Source organism: Aotus nancymaae, unplaced genomic scaffold (assembly GCF_030222135.1).
Source record: "Aotus nancymaae isolate 86718 unplaced genomic scaffold, 86718_ANA_hifiasm-v0.15.2.pri h1tg000002l, whole genome shotgun sequence".
In the NCBI taxonomy this organism is placed as follows: domain Eukaryota; kingdom Metazoa; phylum Chordata; class Mammalia; order Primates; family Aotidae; genus Aotus; species Aotus nancymaae.
In genome coordinates, this window is record NW_026988413.1 from 4259511 (window position 1) to 4277441 (window position 17931).

The 17931-nt window shown below is 46.4% G+C and overlaps 1 protein-coding gene across 5 annotated transcripts in view; it reads right to left on the reverse strand.

Annotated features, from left to right (window-relative positions):
• The window catches only part of DPP6 (dipeptidyl peptidase like 6), a 1138230-nt gene that overhangs the window by 104641 nt on the left and 1015658 nt on the right, over positions 1-17931 (reverse strand). For all 5 annotated transcript variants that reach the window (XM_064368693.1, XM_064368763.1, XM_064368675.1 and 2 more), the window contains exons 11-12: positions 3053-3176; positions 1389-1427 (exon numbers count right to left, since the gene is read on the reverse strand). In XM_064368693.1, coding sequence (XP_064224763.1) covers positions 1389-1427; positions 3053-3176 — 163 coding nt within the window. The remainder of the gene's footprint in view (positions 1-1388; positions 1428-3052; positions 3177-17931) is intronic.

Below are 17931 nucleotides of genomic sequence, written 5' to 3' on the forward strand. Positions count from 1 at the left end.
TTTCATTGTAATCTCTCTGACAACTTGATGTGAGATGAACGTCTTAATACTAGTTTTGATATGTATGCTTCTATGTTTGGTCCAGGTGGCATTCAAGAACTTCACAGCACGCTAACGTTCGAGGGCTCCCTAAGTCTTCCCTCTTCCCGATATCTTCTTGGCTTGGACTTGGCACCCAAGTTGGGACCTGCAAAACAAGGTGGCCATGTGGAGCCATTCTTCTCGTGAATAAGATTGGCACAGCGCAGAAACAGGATACGTTTTTGGAGTAGCCCATCCATTGACGAGGCCCTGGCTCCTGAGAGAATTATATCACTGACTTCACAGGCAGAAGCAGCAGCCCAGCAGCTGTGGTGCTAGAAATGTTCTTGGAGAGCTACGGTGATAGTTTTGTTCAGCTTTAGTTATTTTCCATAAATGGGATGTACCCTATTGATAAAGAAGCATATCTGCGTCTCTCTACCGTAATTCATGAGACCCAAGTCTGGTTTGACTCTTCCCACAGTCTTTAAGCCAATTTTCATCCCCTTAGGAAGGATAAGGAGACACGAAGCTTCCAAAGCATTTTCACCTGTTCTTCCTGGTGTCAGAGTGTGGAACGAGACAAAAAGGTTCAAAGAGAGAAAATACCGATACTTTTTGTGTAAATTTAATAAAAAAAAGTCTCAGAATGGTTTACCTAGGCTTCTGCTGATGTCTTTTGGTCTCAAGTTCCTAGAGTTTGCTTTATTTTGTGTTCCTTATCCGAGTTAGGGATGAAGAATCCCCAAGGATGGTTTGCACTTGTGTCCCTGCGGATGGGTCTTACTGAATCACAGAGGAGGTGACTTCAAATGAGACACCAACAAAACCACCCAATAAACAGGAATATCCGCCACTTTTCTACCTGTTGGAATTCACTTGGGGTGGCTGGCGAAACATTAGAGAAATATTAGGAAAAGTTATAGATTAGGCTCAAACCTTTTGGAATGCCAAAAGGCTTTACTGGGACAGGCTGAAGGTGGCTGGTCCATTATGTTAGGGAAGAGACAGGGACGATAAAATAGTAGATTATGTCAAGGAACCTTCTATAGACTCTTCATTTTCTATTCACCAAGATGCTGGCATCTAACTGCAAGCTGAGGTCTCACCAAGCAGTCTACGCTCTGAGGACCCATGATTTTCACACGACCCTTCCTGGAACTCAGATTCTCTGGGAGTTCTCTGGGCTGCCCGGGAGAAAGGGAAGCACCGTGAGCAGAGCCGACACACCCTCTGTTTCTGCCCGGGGAGCGCTGCGTGATTTACTCTGAGAAGCTGTTCTGCTGTTGTCCAAGCTCTGAGAGCCAGCCCTGGTCCTGGGGTGGGTCAGGTGTAAGTGACAGGGGACCCGGGCGTGCAGCACTTACCTGTCTGTGCAGCCAGGCCTCACTTTCATCCTCGTGTTTCTGAAATGAAGTAAGAGCATTAGACGAGAGTTTTTCTTTTTTTTTTTTTCCTGCATATATTGTGTCTGTGACCAACAGTGCAGAAAACAATTTGGCTTCACCTACACGGTCACTGCACAAGCATAGCATGGCTGCCATGGCAGCTCCGGGAGGAGAAAAACCCAAGCTCTCCTGTCTCGTGTGTGGCTCAGAGCCAAACACAAGTGTACTCAAATGAGAAATGCCACTATCCCTAGCAACGAGGACAAACCGTGGTGGGCAGGAACCCTTCGGAGGAAAACAGCACGTGCACCATGGGGTGGTCATCACTGCCCGGGCACGTGTCCATCTAACCACGACCCTCAGGCCACACCGAGTCAGGAACGTGTGGACACTGTGTCCAGATCCCAGTCTGGAACATTGAGCAACACTCCTGGTGCCAGAAACCCTTTCAAAGGGGCTAAAGCATGTGGGAAAAGTAGGTCTCACAGCGCTATGTGGAAAGGAGCAAACAAAAGAAAAACCAAACCCCAGACACCAAACTCTAGCCGTGCAGCACACACGTCGTCTGGGACTCCGTGGGCCTGGCGCTGGTGCAGGCTGGACCTCCAGCCCCTCAAGCAGGCCTCTGTCACGGGCTATAGCAGGAAGCAGCGTCTACCGCCGACACCCAAGGCTCAGGGGCATGGAGAGGCTGCAGACTACAAGCATTCCCAGCTGCCTGCCTTGAGTCTCTTGCGTCCCTCGTTCCTTCCTAAGCAAGCTCATCAGAATAGCCTGGAGTCCACCCCAGGTTAGATGGAAGGTCAGGCAAATGACTGCCCACCTCAGAAACGAATCACCAGGCTTAGGATCGCAGTGACAGCTGCCGTGGTAGGAGCCTCTCAAGTAAATATGCGTGCCAGCCTCGGCCCCTCTCAGCCAGGAGAGAGAAACTTGAGATTAAAAAGGAGTTTCTGAAAGTCGTGCCTGCATGTATTAATCGATTTTATTTGATTTTTACAAAACCCGCCACAAGGTGACTTGCTTCTGGGGGCCCTGAGGGGGCAGTGGGGTGGGAGCCGTCCCACGGGGTGTGGGTGAGTGCCCTGGGGCACCTGCCTGCTCCCCGGGGCGGCCTCTTAGACTTGATTTTTCCTTTGCTTACTCTTTGAGCATTTTCATGTCCTCTCCCCTACGTTTACCTCCACTCACTACACACCGAATCAGCCTGAGGCTCCTAGAAACATGGCTGGCCTCGCCAGGACCTTCAGGGACGACGCTGTCCCTTGGGGCCACCTGGCCTGGGTCGGGGAGGGACCAGGCCTTAAGCCCGCTGGGGGAGGCGGTCAGCGGGGTCCCCGGAAAGGCAGGGCCCCTCTTCTTGAGCATCAGGCAATGAGGAGGGCACTCACTAAGGTGATGGCGGTGAGTGCAGGTAAAGGGAGGCGACCCTCAGTGAACTGAGGGTGGTGTCCAGGTGCCGGCACTGGGTGTCTGGCGCGGCACCTGCATCAGCCACGCGGTGGCAGCCACGCCGGGGCTGGGACTCTGTGCCGCAGGCCCGAGGCTGAGCCGACTCTGGTGCCACCTTGGGCGTGTCTGGCCATCGGTTCTTCACCCGTCCCGTCCTCCCGCGCCCCCGCCACCTCCCCCCTACCCCGTACCTTTGTGCAGACCCCCGTGGTGGCGTCGCAGAGGGTGAGGATGGACACGTTCTGCGCGCGGTTCAGCCAGGTCACGGCGACCTTGGTGCTGGTGGCCCACTTCACCATGGTGATGTAGTACTCCCTGGAACCCAAACGCAGCGTGAGCAGCTTGGCAGGAGCCCCCCACGACAGAAGCCAGGGGACCCGGGGGCGGCCGACCCCAGCCCTGGACACGGGGCGGAGCCGGTGGTGACGGAGCCAGCCTGTGAGCTTCTGAAATCCAGTTTCACGATGCTGGGCCGCCCAGTCACCACCTCTGCGAAATAAGCCCTAAAGCACTCGGAGTTGCCTGTCACTGCATGTGGCTGCCTGGGGGTGAGGGGTGGGGGCTGCTCCGTGGGTCTGGAGGTCACATCTCTCCAGTTGATGACTTGACTTTCTCACGGCAGTCCCAGGCAGATGCACAAGTAACTACACCTGTGGGCAGCGAGCGGTCAGGGGAGGCTGGACAGAGAAAGAACCTGAAAAGGGGCTGGAGGGAGGCCCTGAAGAGTGGCACAGCGTGCAAAGCATCCCAGCCTGGGCTGTGGAAGGCTCCAGTCTCTAATTCCCTCCCCCTTGAAGACAAAATACCCAGAGACACTCTCTAGCTAATTAGGGAAATTGGTTCATGGCTCTGGGCTTCAGGTGAACTTGGTTTGATATCTTAGGGGTCATGCACCTGATTCTGCCCAAACCTGAAAATACCACAGCTTCTGTGCCACTCTCTACTTAGCCCAAGGAGTACGGGGCTTCTGGGAATTCATTCAGTCACCCAGAGCCCCCCAAAAACCAGATTAAAAAAATACAATTTTACATTTGAGAGGAACAAAGTGTTGAGAAAATTAATGTCCCAAAAAGACTATTCCCAGGTGAATCCCAGAATGTTTTAGAAGCCAGCTAATTCGAGTTCCATCACCCACCCCTTCTCTATCTATAATGAGATCTACTGTTGACAATGATTACTTTGCGGTCTTACAAGATCTTTTATCACTAAAGTCAGCAGCACATTCACTAGACAATTCCTGGCAAGCCGGAGAAGGACCTCACTACACTTAATAATTATTTTAAACAGAAAAAACTAAATAACCAGGTGCCTTGGCCTGAGCCTCAGTGAACCAGAAGACGACAGTGCCGCATCTCCCCCGTTCTCCAGACCTACTTGTTCATCAATGTTCTTAATAACTCGACCCAAAACAGGACCACGTAGCAAACAGAGTAACAGTGGCAAGCAGGTGAGGGCCTGAGACAGGCGACCGCTGGTACATGGCCGGGAGGGGAGGACTGGAGCTGCCACTGTGGTCTTGGGGAGCTCCCGAGGACACGGTGGTTCGGAGGCGCACACCCGTGAACACAGGAGGAGGGGGGCTCAGCTGCAATCCAGCGCTTATGCCTTTCAACCTGCTCCATTTCTGTGAAGTCCGAAACATGCTTGTTTCTCTTCTCACCATCTGCCACTCACGCCAGCCCACCCTAGAGCCCGGCCTGCCTGTCCACAGGGACCGTGCCCTCCCCGGCTCTCCATCCTGGCCCTGGCACTGAAAGGTAGCACATCTTGCCGGCAACATTCACCGAGATTCCTGATTTGCCGTTTCACGGCCCAAAGGCAGGGACAGGCATTTATAATGATGGGATTTGGTCATCTCCTGCATTATTTACAATCATAAGAAAAAAACGTATTTCACTTTTGTCCTTAAATATAATTCAAGGTCTGTGCCTAGCCCTTGCTTCACATGGAACACTTTTATTTTTTAATGATGTTGTAACTGGTCTTTGAGTCCGTGCTGGAGGATGCTAAAGAGAAGCCCTGGGGACGGATGTGTGCTAAAGCCACATAGGGCCCACGGCTGCAGATTCCACGTCCGCATCGGGGCAGTGGCGAAGCCACAGGGTACCCTGCACTTACTCTCTCGGCAAACACACTTCGTCTGTGTGCAATCAAGACAGAAAAAGTAAGGTCTCCCGGAATGACTGTTTTCCCCCCCGTGCCCTTCATGCTAATCATGAAGAATGCTGCTTTTGTTCTCGATTGTTGGAAACATTCATTCCTCCCATGCTTCTTTCTGCTTTTTATAGCGTTCTTTTGTACAAACAATCTTCATCTAGGCCAAATATGACTACACACTATTCTCAGTTTTCTCTTTCTTAATTTGGAAGTGAAATGTTATAAATGAAAATGAGATGGATGCCAACCTTCTCTTGCTGCCTCTGGAGCAAATCATGCTGGAAATGTCACTAGGCTGAGTACCACTGGATGTAGCCGGGGGCTGGGTGTGCAGCATCAACAGCAGTGTCATGGCCCATGCAGCCACGGGACTGCTCCTGCTTCAAGCTCTTGGCCACAAAACGTGGACACACAGTGGCAAGCCCGCTTCATGGCTTTAGAAGGAGGCAAGGATGTGTTACTCTGGTGTGGTTTGTTATTTTCTAGAAGTAGCAACCACATTGTTTCTTTACTCAGAGCCTGATACGGTTTGGCTGTGTCCCCACCCAAATCCCACCTTGAATTGTGATAATCACCACATGACAAGGGCGGGGCCAGGTGGAGATAACTGAATCACGGGGGTGGCTTCCTCCATGCCGTTCCCATGGTAGGGACTAAGTTCTCATGACGTCTGACACGCTCTCTCGCCTGCTGCCACGCAAGACACCCCTTTGCTCTTCCCTCGTCTTCCACCACGATTGTGAGGCCTCCCCATGAACTGCGAGTCCATAAAACGTCTTTTCTTTCTAAATTACCCAGTCTCGGGTATGCCTTTATTTTATTTGTTTAGTTTTAGTTTTTTGAGACAGAGTCTCACTCTGTCCCCCAGGCTGAAGTGCAGTGGCACAATCTTGGCTCACTACAACCTCCACCTCCTGGGTTCAAGCTATTCTCATGCCTCAGCCTCCCATGTGTGCCACCATGCCTGGATAATATTTTTTGAAGTTGATCTAATCTTTTTTTTTTTAATTGCACTTTAGGTTCTGGGGTACATGTGCAGATCGTGCAGGATTGTTGTATAGGTACACACATGGTAATGTGTTTTGCTGCCTCCATCCCCCCGTCACCTATATCTGGCATTTCTCCCCATGTTATCCCTCCCCAACTTCCCTACCCACCACTGTCCCTCCCCTGCCCCTCCCAACAGACCCCAGTGTGTGATGCTCCCCTCCCTGCGTCCATGTGTTCTCATTGTTCAACACCCGTCTATGAGTGAGAACATGCGATGTTTGATTTTCTATTCTTGTGTCAGTTTGCTGAGAATGATGGTTTTCAGATTCATCCATGTCCCCAGAAAGGACACAAACTCATCATTTTTTATGGCTGCACAGTATTCCATGGTGTATATGTGCCACATTTTCCTTGTCCAGTCTATCATTGATGGGCATTTGGGTTGATTCCAGGTCTTTGCTATTGTAAACTGTGCTGCAATGAACATTCGTGTGCATGTGATTTTTGTATCTTTAGTAGAGATGGGGTTTCACCATGTTGGCCAGGCTAGTCTCAAACTCCTGACCTCAAGTAATCTGCCAGCTTCGGCCTCCCAAAGTGCTGGGACTACAGGCGTGAGCCACTGCACCTGGCCTCAAGTATGTGTTTATTAGCAGTGTGAGAACTGACTAATGCAGAGCCCCATGTAAAATGCCCAATTGCATAAAATGAGTGCTACATCATCTCTTTGTTCCCTCCCTCCTCTTCTCCCTCCCTCCCTCCCTCGTCTTCTCCCTCCCTGCCCTCCCCACTCCCTCCCTGCCCTCCCCTCCTCCTCCCTCCCTCCCTCCCTTCCTTCCTTCTCTTAGTTTGTAATATGAAGCTATTATACTGAGGAAAAATATAACTGTACTAAAAATTAGGACAGTTAAATGTGGACCCCTTTGCCTTGGGGATCATCCCTGGGTCGAGGGGCAGAATGTGGCTCACCTCAGAGGCCTGACAAAGCCTTGGTTTTACACTAATTTTATGTGGTGCTTGAACCCTCAGTTTCTTCATTTGTGTAATACGAATTTTTGAACATGGTGGCACCCTTAGAGATGTTACGGTGATGAAATACAATGAGAAATATTTTTTAAAACCCGAAACGATAAACACTCTTAAGGGAATTTATAAAGACTACAAGACTTCTTCTTACATGCATGCACAGATACGGGCTCCACCTCTATGTAAGGAAGCTGCGACTCTCACATTCCGGGCAGTTCTGTGCCTCTTCCAATCCTGTTGCCATTCATCAAAAAGCTTTTGGCCCCTTCTGCCAACTTGCCTTCAGAGCCTGACGCTGCCTCATGACCCACATAGCAACTTCTCATCTCTAGTCAACGTGTCCTAAGTCCATAAGTTCATCAATGACTGGACCTGGTGTCAAATACATTTGTTTTTATTTTTTTTTAGATGGAGTCTTGCTCTGTTGCCCAGGCTGGAGCGCAGTGGCATGATCTCAGCCCACTGCAATTTCCACCTCCTGGGTTCAAGCGACTCTCAGGCCTGAGACTCCCAAATAGCCAGAATTACAGGTGCCGGCTACCATGCTCAGTAATTTTTAGTAGAGATGGGGTTTCACCGTGTGGCCCAGGCTGGTCTTGAACGCCTGACCTCAAATGATTCGCCCGCCTCTGCCTCCCAAAGTGCCGGGATTACAGGTGTGAGCCATTGTGCCTGGCCCCAAATACATTTTAGTTATTTTCTAAAAATCCAGTTGGCTTACAAGGGGGAAGCATCGCCACCAACAGGGCCATCTGGAAGGTGTTCCAGCAGCGTTCTGGGGACAAGGTAGGTACCCCACGAGCAGGCAGCGCTTTGGAGAAAAGGACGTTCTTTTGCTCTAAGGTTTGTGGTTACACTCTTGCTGCTGGAAGGGGAAAGCAAACATTTACTTGCTCACTGACACCTCTCCTAAGCAGAAATCTCTAGGTAGAAAAAGTGAAGCTCTCCTCACTCCTAATAGATTTTCCACTTTTCTTAATTTCAAAGCTGTGAGCGCGGGCAGCTGCACGGAGAAGAAGTGGAACAGATCTGGAATCAGGGCCAAGCTGAACCTCACTGCACGGCTGGAATCAGGGCCAAGCTGAGCCTCGCGCCTGAAGTTCTGATTGTTTACGGGGAGTGTCTGCCTGGGTGTCACAAACAGCACAACATACACCACATCGAGTGTGGACTCTCCAGACAGAGGTCTCTAGCAGGCAGTGGCGCCTGGCCGGCAGAGGGAGCAGGCTTTATCAACTTTGTGTTATCATGTCTAAAGGGACACACAGAAATGATGGAAAGTCACAAAGCCACTAGAAATTAATGTTGAAAATCTCTAACAGCAACACAGATGGCACAGGTGAGACCAGGCAAAGCCTTGCCCAGTTTCCTCCCCGTAGGGAACAGGGCAGCCCCAGTCATGGGAACACAGAAGGAAAAGATTTTTCTCTTTCCCACTGTCTTATTCTTCCTTCAGAAATGCTGAGCTCACACCAACCACAGATTTCGAAAGCCAAACGTTTGCTAAATGGGTGTTAAGGAAGATTATAATTTTTCATGTGTACTAATTTCCTTAGAATAACAAAGAAAAATTCTTAAGAAGGCAGAAAAAGAAGTCAACTCAGCCCAGCCCATCCATGCCAGATGAGTATGGGTTAGAGTCTGCTCCATTTTACCCCCGAGAAGAGCTCAGTAGCCCCTAAAAAGTCAGAGCACAGGGTCAAAGGTGATTCTCATCCTTTGTCTGTGACCAGATAAAGCCATTCTCCTTCCTGGGTGCGGAACTGTGAGGGTCAAATGGTGCAGAATAAAGAAAAGGGAAACCACACTAAAAATAAAGAGAACAGAATTCTAAAATTCCAAGATGAGATCAAAAAGTGAGATGAGGGGGCTGCAAGGAAAGTAAAATTCAAATTAGAAAAATCTGGGTCAGGAAAATGTGGGAGGCTCTCCCAAAAGGCAGAGCAAGGTGACAGGGAGGTGTAAGGAGAAGACGGGCCCTGCTCCCGGCTGAGAAGAGCAGCGCTTCTGTGGAGACACGATAACCCAAGACGAAGAGGAAGAGGCTTCTATGCAGGAAAAAAGATCTGCATGTAAAGACTAAAAGGGTTCCCCACTTTCCCAGGAAAATAATGAAACATCTAACTATGTTCTGCTAGAAGCTTTGAGTCATAGGAAAAGAGAAATTCCACAATAATCTAGTAATAAGAAAAGAAGTTTGACAAAGGATCAAAATTTAGGCTGATCTGAAGCTTCTGTTCTGTCTATTGCTAATATGTAATATTTCAATGTGGTTTTTTTAACAATCAATTTTTGTATTAAAGCATATCTTCTTTGATTTTTTGAGAGTCTTACTCTGTCACCCAGACTGGAGCACAGCAGCATGATCTCAGCTCACTGCAACCTCCACCTCCTGGGTTCAAGTGGTTCTCTTGCCTCAGCCTTCCAAGTAGCTGAGATTACAGGTGTGTGCCACCACACTTGGCTAATTTTTTGTATTTTTAGTAGAGACGGGGTTTCGCCATGTTGGCCAGGTTGGTCTCAAACTCCTGACTTCAACTAATCCACCAGCCTCGGTCTCCCAAAGTGCTGGGATTACAGGTGTGACCCACCATGCTTTTACTTGAGTATATTCTACACTGACTTAGGAAGACAACTCAAAATTAACGGCTTAAAATTAAAAACCCAACATGTAAAAAAAAGTAATCTCTAAAATCAGTTCATCCATAGTTAGTTCTAAACTACTATCAATTTGATTATAAATTAAAATCAAGTGATAAAAATAACATAAGGAAATAATGCACAGATAGTTTGTAGAATCATAAAATTTAGTAAATTTTAAAAAGAAGGCTAAAAACAAAAGGTAGCAGCATTACACATGATGAAACAGAGGATATTATTTAGGAAAAAGGAATAGAATCACTATGTTTCTTGAATAAGAGAAAAGACATGGTAAAGTTTTCAAAATGATGATCAATTTGGAAATAACTGAGCTTATTATATTTAAGCTTCATAATGGCAGAGACCATATCCGCCTTATTCATTTCTATATTTTTCAGCACCTCACATAGGCCTTTACAGATGGTAAATACATAATACTGGTTAAAGATACGAATTTTAATAGAGAACCAATGAATTTCTTTTTAATAGGGCATCTAATAAAATAATTCTGAAGTTCACATGTAAGAAGAAATGGATAGGTGGTTTAAAAAAGGAAGAATGGGTCAGGCGCAGCAGCTCACACCTGTAATCCTAGCAGTTTGGGAGGCCAAGGTGGGTGAATCACCTGAGGTCAGGAGTTTGAGACCAGCCTGACCAACATGGGGAAACCCCATCTCTACGAAAAAATACAAAATTAGCCGGGTGTGGTGGTGCATGCCTGTAATCCCAGCCACTCGGGAGGCTGAGGCAGGAGAATCGCTTGAACCTGGGAGGAGGAGGTTTCGGTGAGCTGAGATAGCGCCATTGCACTCCAGCCTCGGTAACAAGAGCGAAACTCCATCTCAAGAAAAAAAGAAAAGGAAGAATGGGGAAAGGGGATTTATTTTTTAAAGTTGCTAATAATACAACATATCTCTGGAGCCACATGACTTCTGACTGATGCAACCATCAGTAGTGGACGGGCAGCCTTAACGCACACTGGTTCATATGATAATTTTATACTTAATAAAGACATCATTACAAGTCAGTAGGGAAAGCAAGACTTCCACAATTGATAGTGTTGGGAAAATGGCCCAATTCTTTTTTTAAACCCCAAATAATGAAGAACAAATACACGTTTTCAGGAAATAAATCTCAAAGGATAACTTACCAAATTGCTCACAGTAGTTACCTATGTAACTTATGTAACTATGTACTTATGTAACTACTGTGAGCAATTTGATAAGTTATCCTTTGAGATTTATTTTCTGAAAGTGTATTGTGTGTGATTTTCACACAAAAGGTAGTGTGACGTGCAATGGCAAGGGATTATTATTTTCTATACTGCATAGGTTACTTTTTAAACAAGAAGATGGTTATTAAGAAAATACTGGAAGTCTCCAATTTAAGTTAGTGGATTTATCACATTAGTTTGTTTTCCCTCCAGAAACCTAATTGCAATGATAATAAAGAAATGAAATACATCTACAATAATAAAGACAACAGGGGAGGGCTGAGAGATTTCATATGTTTCTGGAAGATAGAAATCAGATGGAAGAGTCATGAGGGATGAGTCAGGCTGGAGGCACAGCGACCCGGACACCTGCAGAGCTGAAACCTCAGAGAGAATCGTGGGGACTCAGAGCTCCAGGTAAAGCATCACGTGAGACTCAGAAGTGCAGTTCAAACAGGAGGATCAATTGAAAGTCTGTGGATAAAATGGTGATAAATGAAAAAAAAACCCTATACTTACATTATTTCAAAATTCAAAATGCTTTTGGAAAGAAAAAAAGATGATTTGCAGAGGAACAAGTATTTGACTGTATGAGTCTGTTCTCATGCTGTTAGAAAGAACTACCTGAGACTGGGCAATTTATAAAGGAAAGAGGTTTAACTGACTCACAGTTCTGCAAGGCTGGAGAGGCCTCAGGAAACTTACAATCATGGTGGAAGGGAAAGCAAACCCATCCTTCTTCACACGGCGGTAGGAAGGAGAAGTGCCCAGCAAAGGGGAAAAAGCCCCTCACAAAACCATCAGGTCACATGAGAACTCACTATCAAGAGAACAGCATGGGGGTAACTGCCCCCATGATTCAATTACCTCCTACTAAGTCCTTCCCACAACACTTGGGCATTATGGGAACTACAATTCAAGATGCGATTTGGGTGGGGACACAGCCAAGCCATATCACAGACCAGCATGAGGTTTATCTTTGGCATCTCAAAATGCTGGAAGCAATGGAGCTATACCCTCTAGCTTTGAGGAATAAAGACTTAAAAAAAAAAAACACTACAATTCTACATACAGCTAAAATTTTAAACATGTGAAAAGAGACATTTTTAAGTATTCAATAATTTAGAAAGTTTACTTCCCACACTCCTTTCTTAGTAGATCATCCAGAGAATGCACTCCAGACAAAAAGAGGGAGTAAATCATGTGCTCTATGAGATCTAGGAGACAGTTGCCCCAACATGAGGGAGCAGTGTGGGAAGGCCCCAGGATGGCCTTAGTGTAGAGGTTGGCAATAGTAGTCCAGACAATACCAGGGCTATGGCGGGCACTCAGGGAGACAGATTTGGGGAAAAGGGCAATGCAACAGAAGAGCTGAGAGAATTTGAAAAAAGGAGAGACAGGATATAATAAAATTAAATATTTCAGGTAAGAAACAAAAGCAATTTAAAACTCCAGGAAAACAAAAACTGAAACCAAAAGAATTGCAGTCACAGGGCACTCCTTAGCTCCATCACGAAAGATAATTACTTAGCTATGACAAAGAAAATGCTATTTATTGATTTAAATCTTTTAGAATCAACCTATGGGAAGTAAGAAGGTTTAGTTATAATCACAGGAGTGTGAATGCCATCAACCTCGATGATGCAAAAGTAAAAACAAAGATGCAGAAGTTGCTGTGTGGTAGGGACAGGATGGGACTCACAGGAAAGGGCAGGAGACTAACGTCATTTTACAAATTGAGGAGTTAATGGTTTCTCTCTGTAGTTAATGTAACATAAAAAACTTGTAATATTATATAAGTGTAAAAAGGTAACTGACATAGAGAATAAAATCCACATATAAATGGAGGAGTAGGATAGGTAGGAAGGTTAAGTGTTCTGAATTCTTGTCTAGCATAAAAAGACAACAAATAAGACAAAAATTCATTTAAGAAAAGTGAAATGTGCATATTGTTTAGTGATTTACCATATATGACGGTATATGTCGGAAGAAAGTGTCTGGCGATTTACCACATACGACGGTATATATCGGAAGAAAGTGTTTGGCGATTTACCATATATGATGGTATATATCAGAAGAAAGTATAAAAAGAGTAAAAAGCCACCTCCATCTGAGGGTGGGATGAGTTAGAAGGAGAGGAGAGGGACAGTTATTTTTCACTATAAACTCTTCTATATTATTATGTTTTAAGCACTAATATGCAATACTTTGATAAAAAGAAAAGAAAGTTAAAAATAAATAAAAACATGACAACAACAACAAATAAACTCTCAGCATCATGGAGAAATATTTTAGTGCCTATGAATGATGCTGAACCTATTGGCTAGCTCTCACTATTACAGAGCAGAGATGACTTCCTCCACACAGCTGATCACAGCTACTGTATGTGTTTCCAGCCAGACCAAGTTCATAAGAATGAGGTATTTTTTTCAAGCTCCTCAATAAATAAATTTAACTCAAAGAAAAGAAGGCAGGAAAGGGCACAGAAGCAGCAGAACATTTAATTAGTAATACCCACCCGTTAATCTGAAAAGGGGATGGAAATCATTAAGTCTTCATGAAGGTGATAAGATTAGATTAGATGGGTGTGTGGAGTGAGGTAGGGAGCTGGTGATAGGACACACAGAATCTGCTGCAGACCTGAGAGTTTGCTCCTTTTGTTCAGGGAACCTGGCTGGAGCTCTCTAGAGTTACCCCTGCCTGACTGTGACACGCATGGTGGTGGCTGACCCCACCAACTGGGGACAGGGAAGGGTCTCATGGATATTCTCAACAGTGACCAAGACCTGAGCTGGTTTTCTCACCAAGCGAAAACCACACTGCCCTTTAACTAAAATCTACATCAGCACACTGAGTGTACATTTTTTCCTGTTGTTTTGAAAAACAAAACAAAACAAAGGTACAAGTATGTTGCTTTGATTTAGCAGTGGAGTGTTTCCTTCTCAGAAAACTGTGCTTGAGTATTAAAGGTTCTGGCGTGCTGAGCGCTCTGCCGGCTTTGCTTGGAGAAGTTTCTGTGACCTCAGAATTTTATAGAAGGGTGGGGGCTTGGTAAGGCTTTCCTCAAGCAAGTGTCCCCACAGCTGGGGCCAAGGTATGGCTCACTCTTGTCCTAGGTGTCTCTCCTTATGAGGGCCTCTTGTCCCAGGAGAATGGCGTGTTCACAGTGCAAGTTGTAGCTCAATTCCCTCCCCAGAGGCTGCTGTGGAAGCTTGGATGTGCCCTCACATTGGGCATGAGGTTCACAGGCAATGAAGCACACAGGACCCCTTGCACCAAACTACTCCAGGCAGGGAAATCTCAGTGGCTCAAGCTGGAGCCAGAAACTCCCTTTTCCTTGTGCAGTTCTCCAGGTGTCTTTGCCCCATGGAAAATGGTGAAAATAGGGCAGAAAAGAGCTGTCTCCAACCCGATAGCCTCCAAGAAAGCCACGTTTGTCCACCTGTCCTGGGCCCTTCTGATTCCTGCCTCCTCCCTCACGCCATCCAGTCCTTACCATTCTTCCTCACAGTCCTGGGTTGGCTGGGCAGGGAGCTCCTTAAGAAAAGAGCAAGGGGAAGGAAATGCTTCTACTTATGCGTGTTCTGTCCCAAGGCATGGGACCTGCAGATGCCTGTCAAATTCCCATGCCCCGAGTATGACTGTCTCTTGAGGGGACAAAGGGAAGCACTGATCAGAGGGAGACTCTAGAGGAACGTTATAATGTGAGAACATTCAATGTTAACAGAGGGCACAGTCATGAGAACAGGTCCCACTGTCGGGAGGCATGGATGCCTCACACAGGGAAGTGTGCGGAGGGAGAGGAGACTCCTGTGTTGTGAGCATGGCTGCCGGCTGCTGAGGTAGCCGCAATAGTACCAGGCCCTGCGGACCTGCGCTGCTCCCTGTAAACCTGTTGGTGTCTGCATGGGTGACACATCCTGTGTCTTACATGGACATCATTGGCATCACTGTGACTGTTCTCAGAAGGCACTGCTGTCTGGAAGGAAGCATGGGCAAAGACAAAAGAACACCCTGCCTCTGTCTTGAGTTCGCAACAATCACAGGCAGTGTTGTCACCCTCGCCCAGGGAGCTCAGGCCACCCAGAGAGAGCAGAACAGCCATGGGGACTCGAGGCCCTTGTGGCAAAGTCAGGCCAAGTCCATGCCACCAGGGGAGGAAGCAGGTGGTAGAAACAGCCTCTACCCTGTCTCTAATGAGGCAAGTCAGGTTCTGACAGTGTAGTCCTTGTACCAGCAGCACCTGGGAAGGTGAGAAATGCAGACTCCCAGGCCTCACCCTAGACCCACTGAATCTGAAACCCGGGGGGTGGGGACAAGCAATGCCTGGCTTAACAAGACCCCCGGTGATTTCAAGGCACGCTCGAGTGGAGAGAGTGGAGAACTACTGACTGGAGACAAGCGATTCTCTAACGGTGGCGATGATCACATGAGAATAACTCCAAGCGCCATTTAACTACAGACCTCCATTTCCATATCTGCCCTTACTAAATGTTCTTTGAATGGATAAATGCATTGGTAGGCAGGTAAAGTGCTTTAGAATAAAGAGAAATTTGGTAGCAGTTAAAGGAGAGGAGAAAATAGGATTTGAAGTGGAATCTTTTTTAACACAAGGCTGGAGCTGGGTGTTGAAAGACGAGAATCTATCTGATTGTCAAGATGAAGAGAGAAATTGAAGCATTTTGACAATCACAGAAAATAGATGATCATATTTTAATAATCATCAGAATTCCATTTTAAAAAGAACATGATAGCAAAATATTAACAGGAAGCAAAGATTCCTGGAAGAAATGCTACCAAATTTCTCTTTATTCTAAAGCACTCTATCTGCCTACCAGTGCACTGATGCATCCAAGCGCATCTCATCAGGGCTTGGCGTGTGGGAGACATGGATCCAGGTGCTGACAGTGCAGAGATGGGCAAGTCACTGACTTCAGCGCAGGCTGGGGGTGCCATGGATTACGCGGGGAGCACGTGCAATGGTACAGCCTGGCTGAGAAAACGGTATTACTTTCCATGAATCCCCAGCCAAAGGTGCCTTCAAATCCAAATACAGGGACTCTTCCTGGTGAGAAGCATGTGAATTTTTTATTAGTCCATTTGTTTGCCATAAAATATTAATCGAGCATTGTCTCCATCACAGGGATTAATGTGCTTGTTACTTCTTGGTGTTCCAAATCCTGGCAAATGTTCTGACAGTTCTGCGGCAGTAAAGGACCAGGAGAACAAAGCCGGTTTACCTCGTGACATAAAGGGTACGCAGTTAACTCTGGTGTTTTCTTAGCAACGTTTATCCCATAGGTTGAGCAGGGAGGGGCACAAAAATGTTATATGAGAGGAAATTTTAAAAGAGGATGTGCTTTATAGAGGACACTTTTGAGAAAATGGAAACGACCCTAAATATCAAGTGCTGCTCTATTAAAGCGTTCAGTTCCACATTTGAGGATGCTCCTGGATCAGCCATGCAGTCGCAGGAAAACACCTGCAGGCAGAGCGCACTCTACAAAACAGAAAAGTGATGACTGAAGACAAATTACTATTCCATGTCTGTCTCCACAATTTCACTTTCCATGTAGGAAGAGACCATGCTGCTTTCCCCTTCCATCTCAAGGGCTGGCTATAGTGCAGTGCCAGCTGTCAGGATGAGGGAGAGGGAAGTGAGAGGGTGTCACAGAGAACACTCCTTAGGGATTGTGGCATTGCTTTTTAACCATTTAATGCTTTGAACATGAAGAGATCCAGTGAATAGGCGTGGTGGGGGTAAAGCCATGTTGTCCTTTCTCCAGTCATTCATTTTCACACACTCAGCACCCATCTATCTATTTGTCCATCAGTCTGTCTGTCCATCCATCCATCCATCTACTGTTCATTCCTCTCAGCCATCCATATATCCATCAACCATTTACTCATACACCCATCTATCTACCCATCCACCCATCATCCCTCTCTCCATTAATTCATCCAGCTATCCATCATTCATCCATCCACCCATCCATATATTCATCATCCATCTATCCACCCACCCATCATCCATCCATTATCCATCCATCCATCCACTCATCCATCATCTATCCATCTATTCATCCACCCGTCCGTTAATGATCCATCTATTAACCTATTCATCTAGCTATCCCTCTACCCATCCATCATCCATTTATCCATTCGTTATCCATCCATCCACCCACCCAACTATCACCCATCCGTCTATTCATCACCCACCTACCCACCCATGGACTCAACCTGTCCCTTCAACATTTGCTCATGCCTCAACGCATGTTAACGCATTTAAAAACATGATGCCAGGTAAATTTTGCCAAGCCCCATCTTCCTGCAGATGCCATGAAATCCGTGTACCAGATTTGGTAGCTGTGGCCCATGGGAAGAAACTGCAGTTGCCAGTTAGTTACACTCGGAGGGTGTAAGTGGCCAGCACTGGTTTACCAGCCCAGTGACTGCCTTGGAAAACCTTGTCCAGTGTTTTACTGACAATTTCAGATGTCAAGACTATTTTGCTAGCTGGAAGATATGGCTAACAGGGGTGTTTTATTGATGAGGATGGGAAGGCAGCATCCCATTTTATTTTTCCGACGTCTCCTGCTCATTGTAAACCTGCCAAGCAGCCAATCATTCCCCGCATTCACAGCATCTTCAGAACAATCCAGTTGCCCTTTCAATTACAGGCCATGACAATGTAAAACATACTTTTTTCACCAGAAACTTATTATTCTGACAGATGTGACTCAGATTTCCAGCCTCCTACAGCACTGGACATTTTTATTAATGATCCCATGATCAACAGAACTTTGTAAATTTCCATCTCGGCACATCAGTAAAGATATGACATTTCTCTAGTCTGCAGCTTCTCTATCAGCCTAGTCACTGGGAATGGCTTCTCACCCTAATGAATAACAAAGACCTGCCCTGGTCTGATGCTGTAAACACAAGGCTGTAAACAAAGCTGTCTGCTAGAGCAAATCTCCTCGAACCCGTGCTCCCTAAGATGAGACCATTGAGTATTTGGATACCCAGATGCTTTCTTTAACA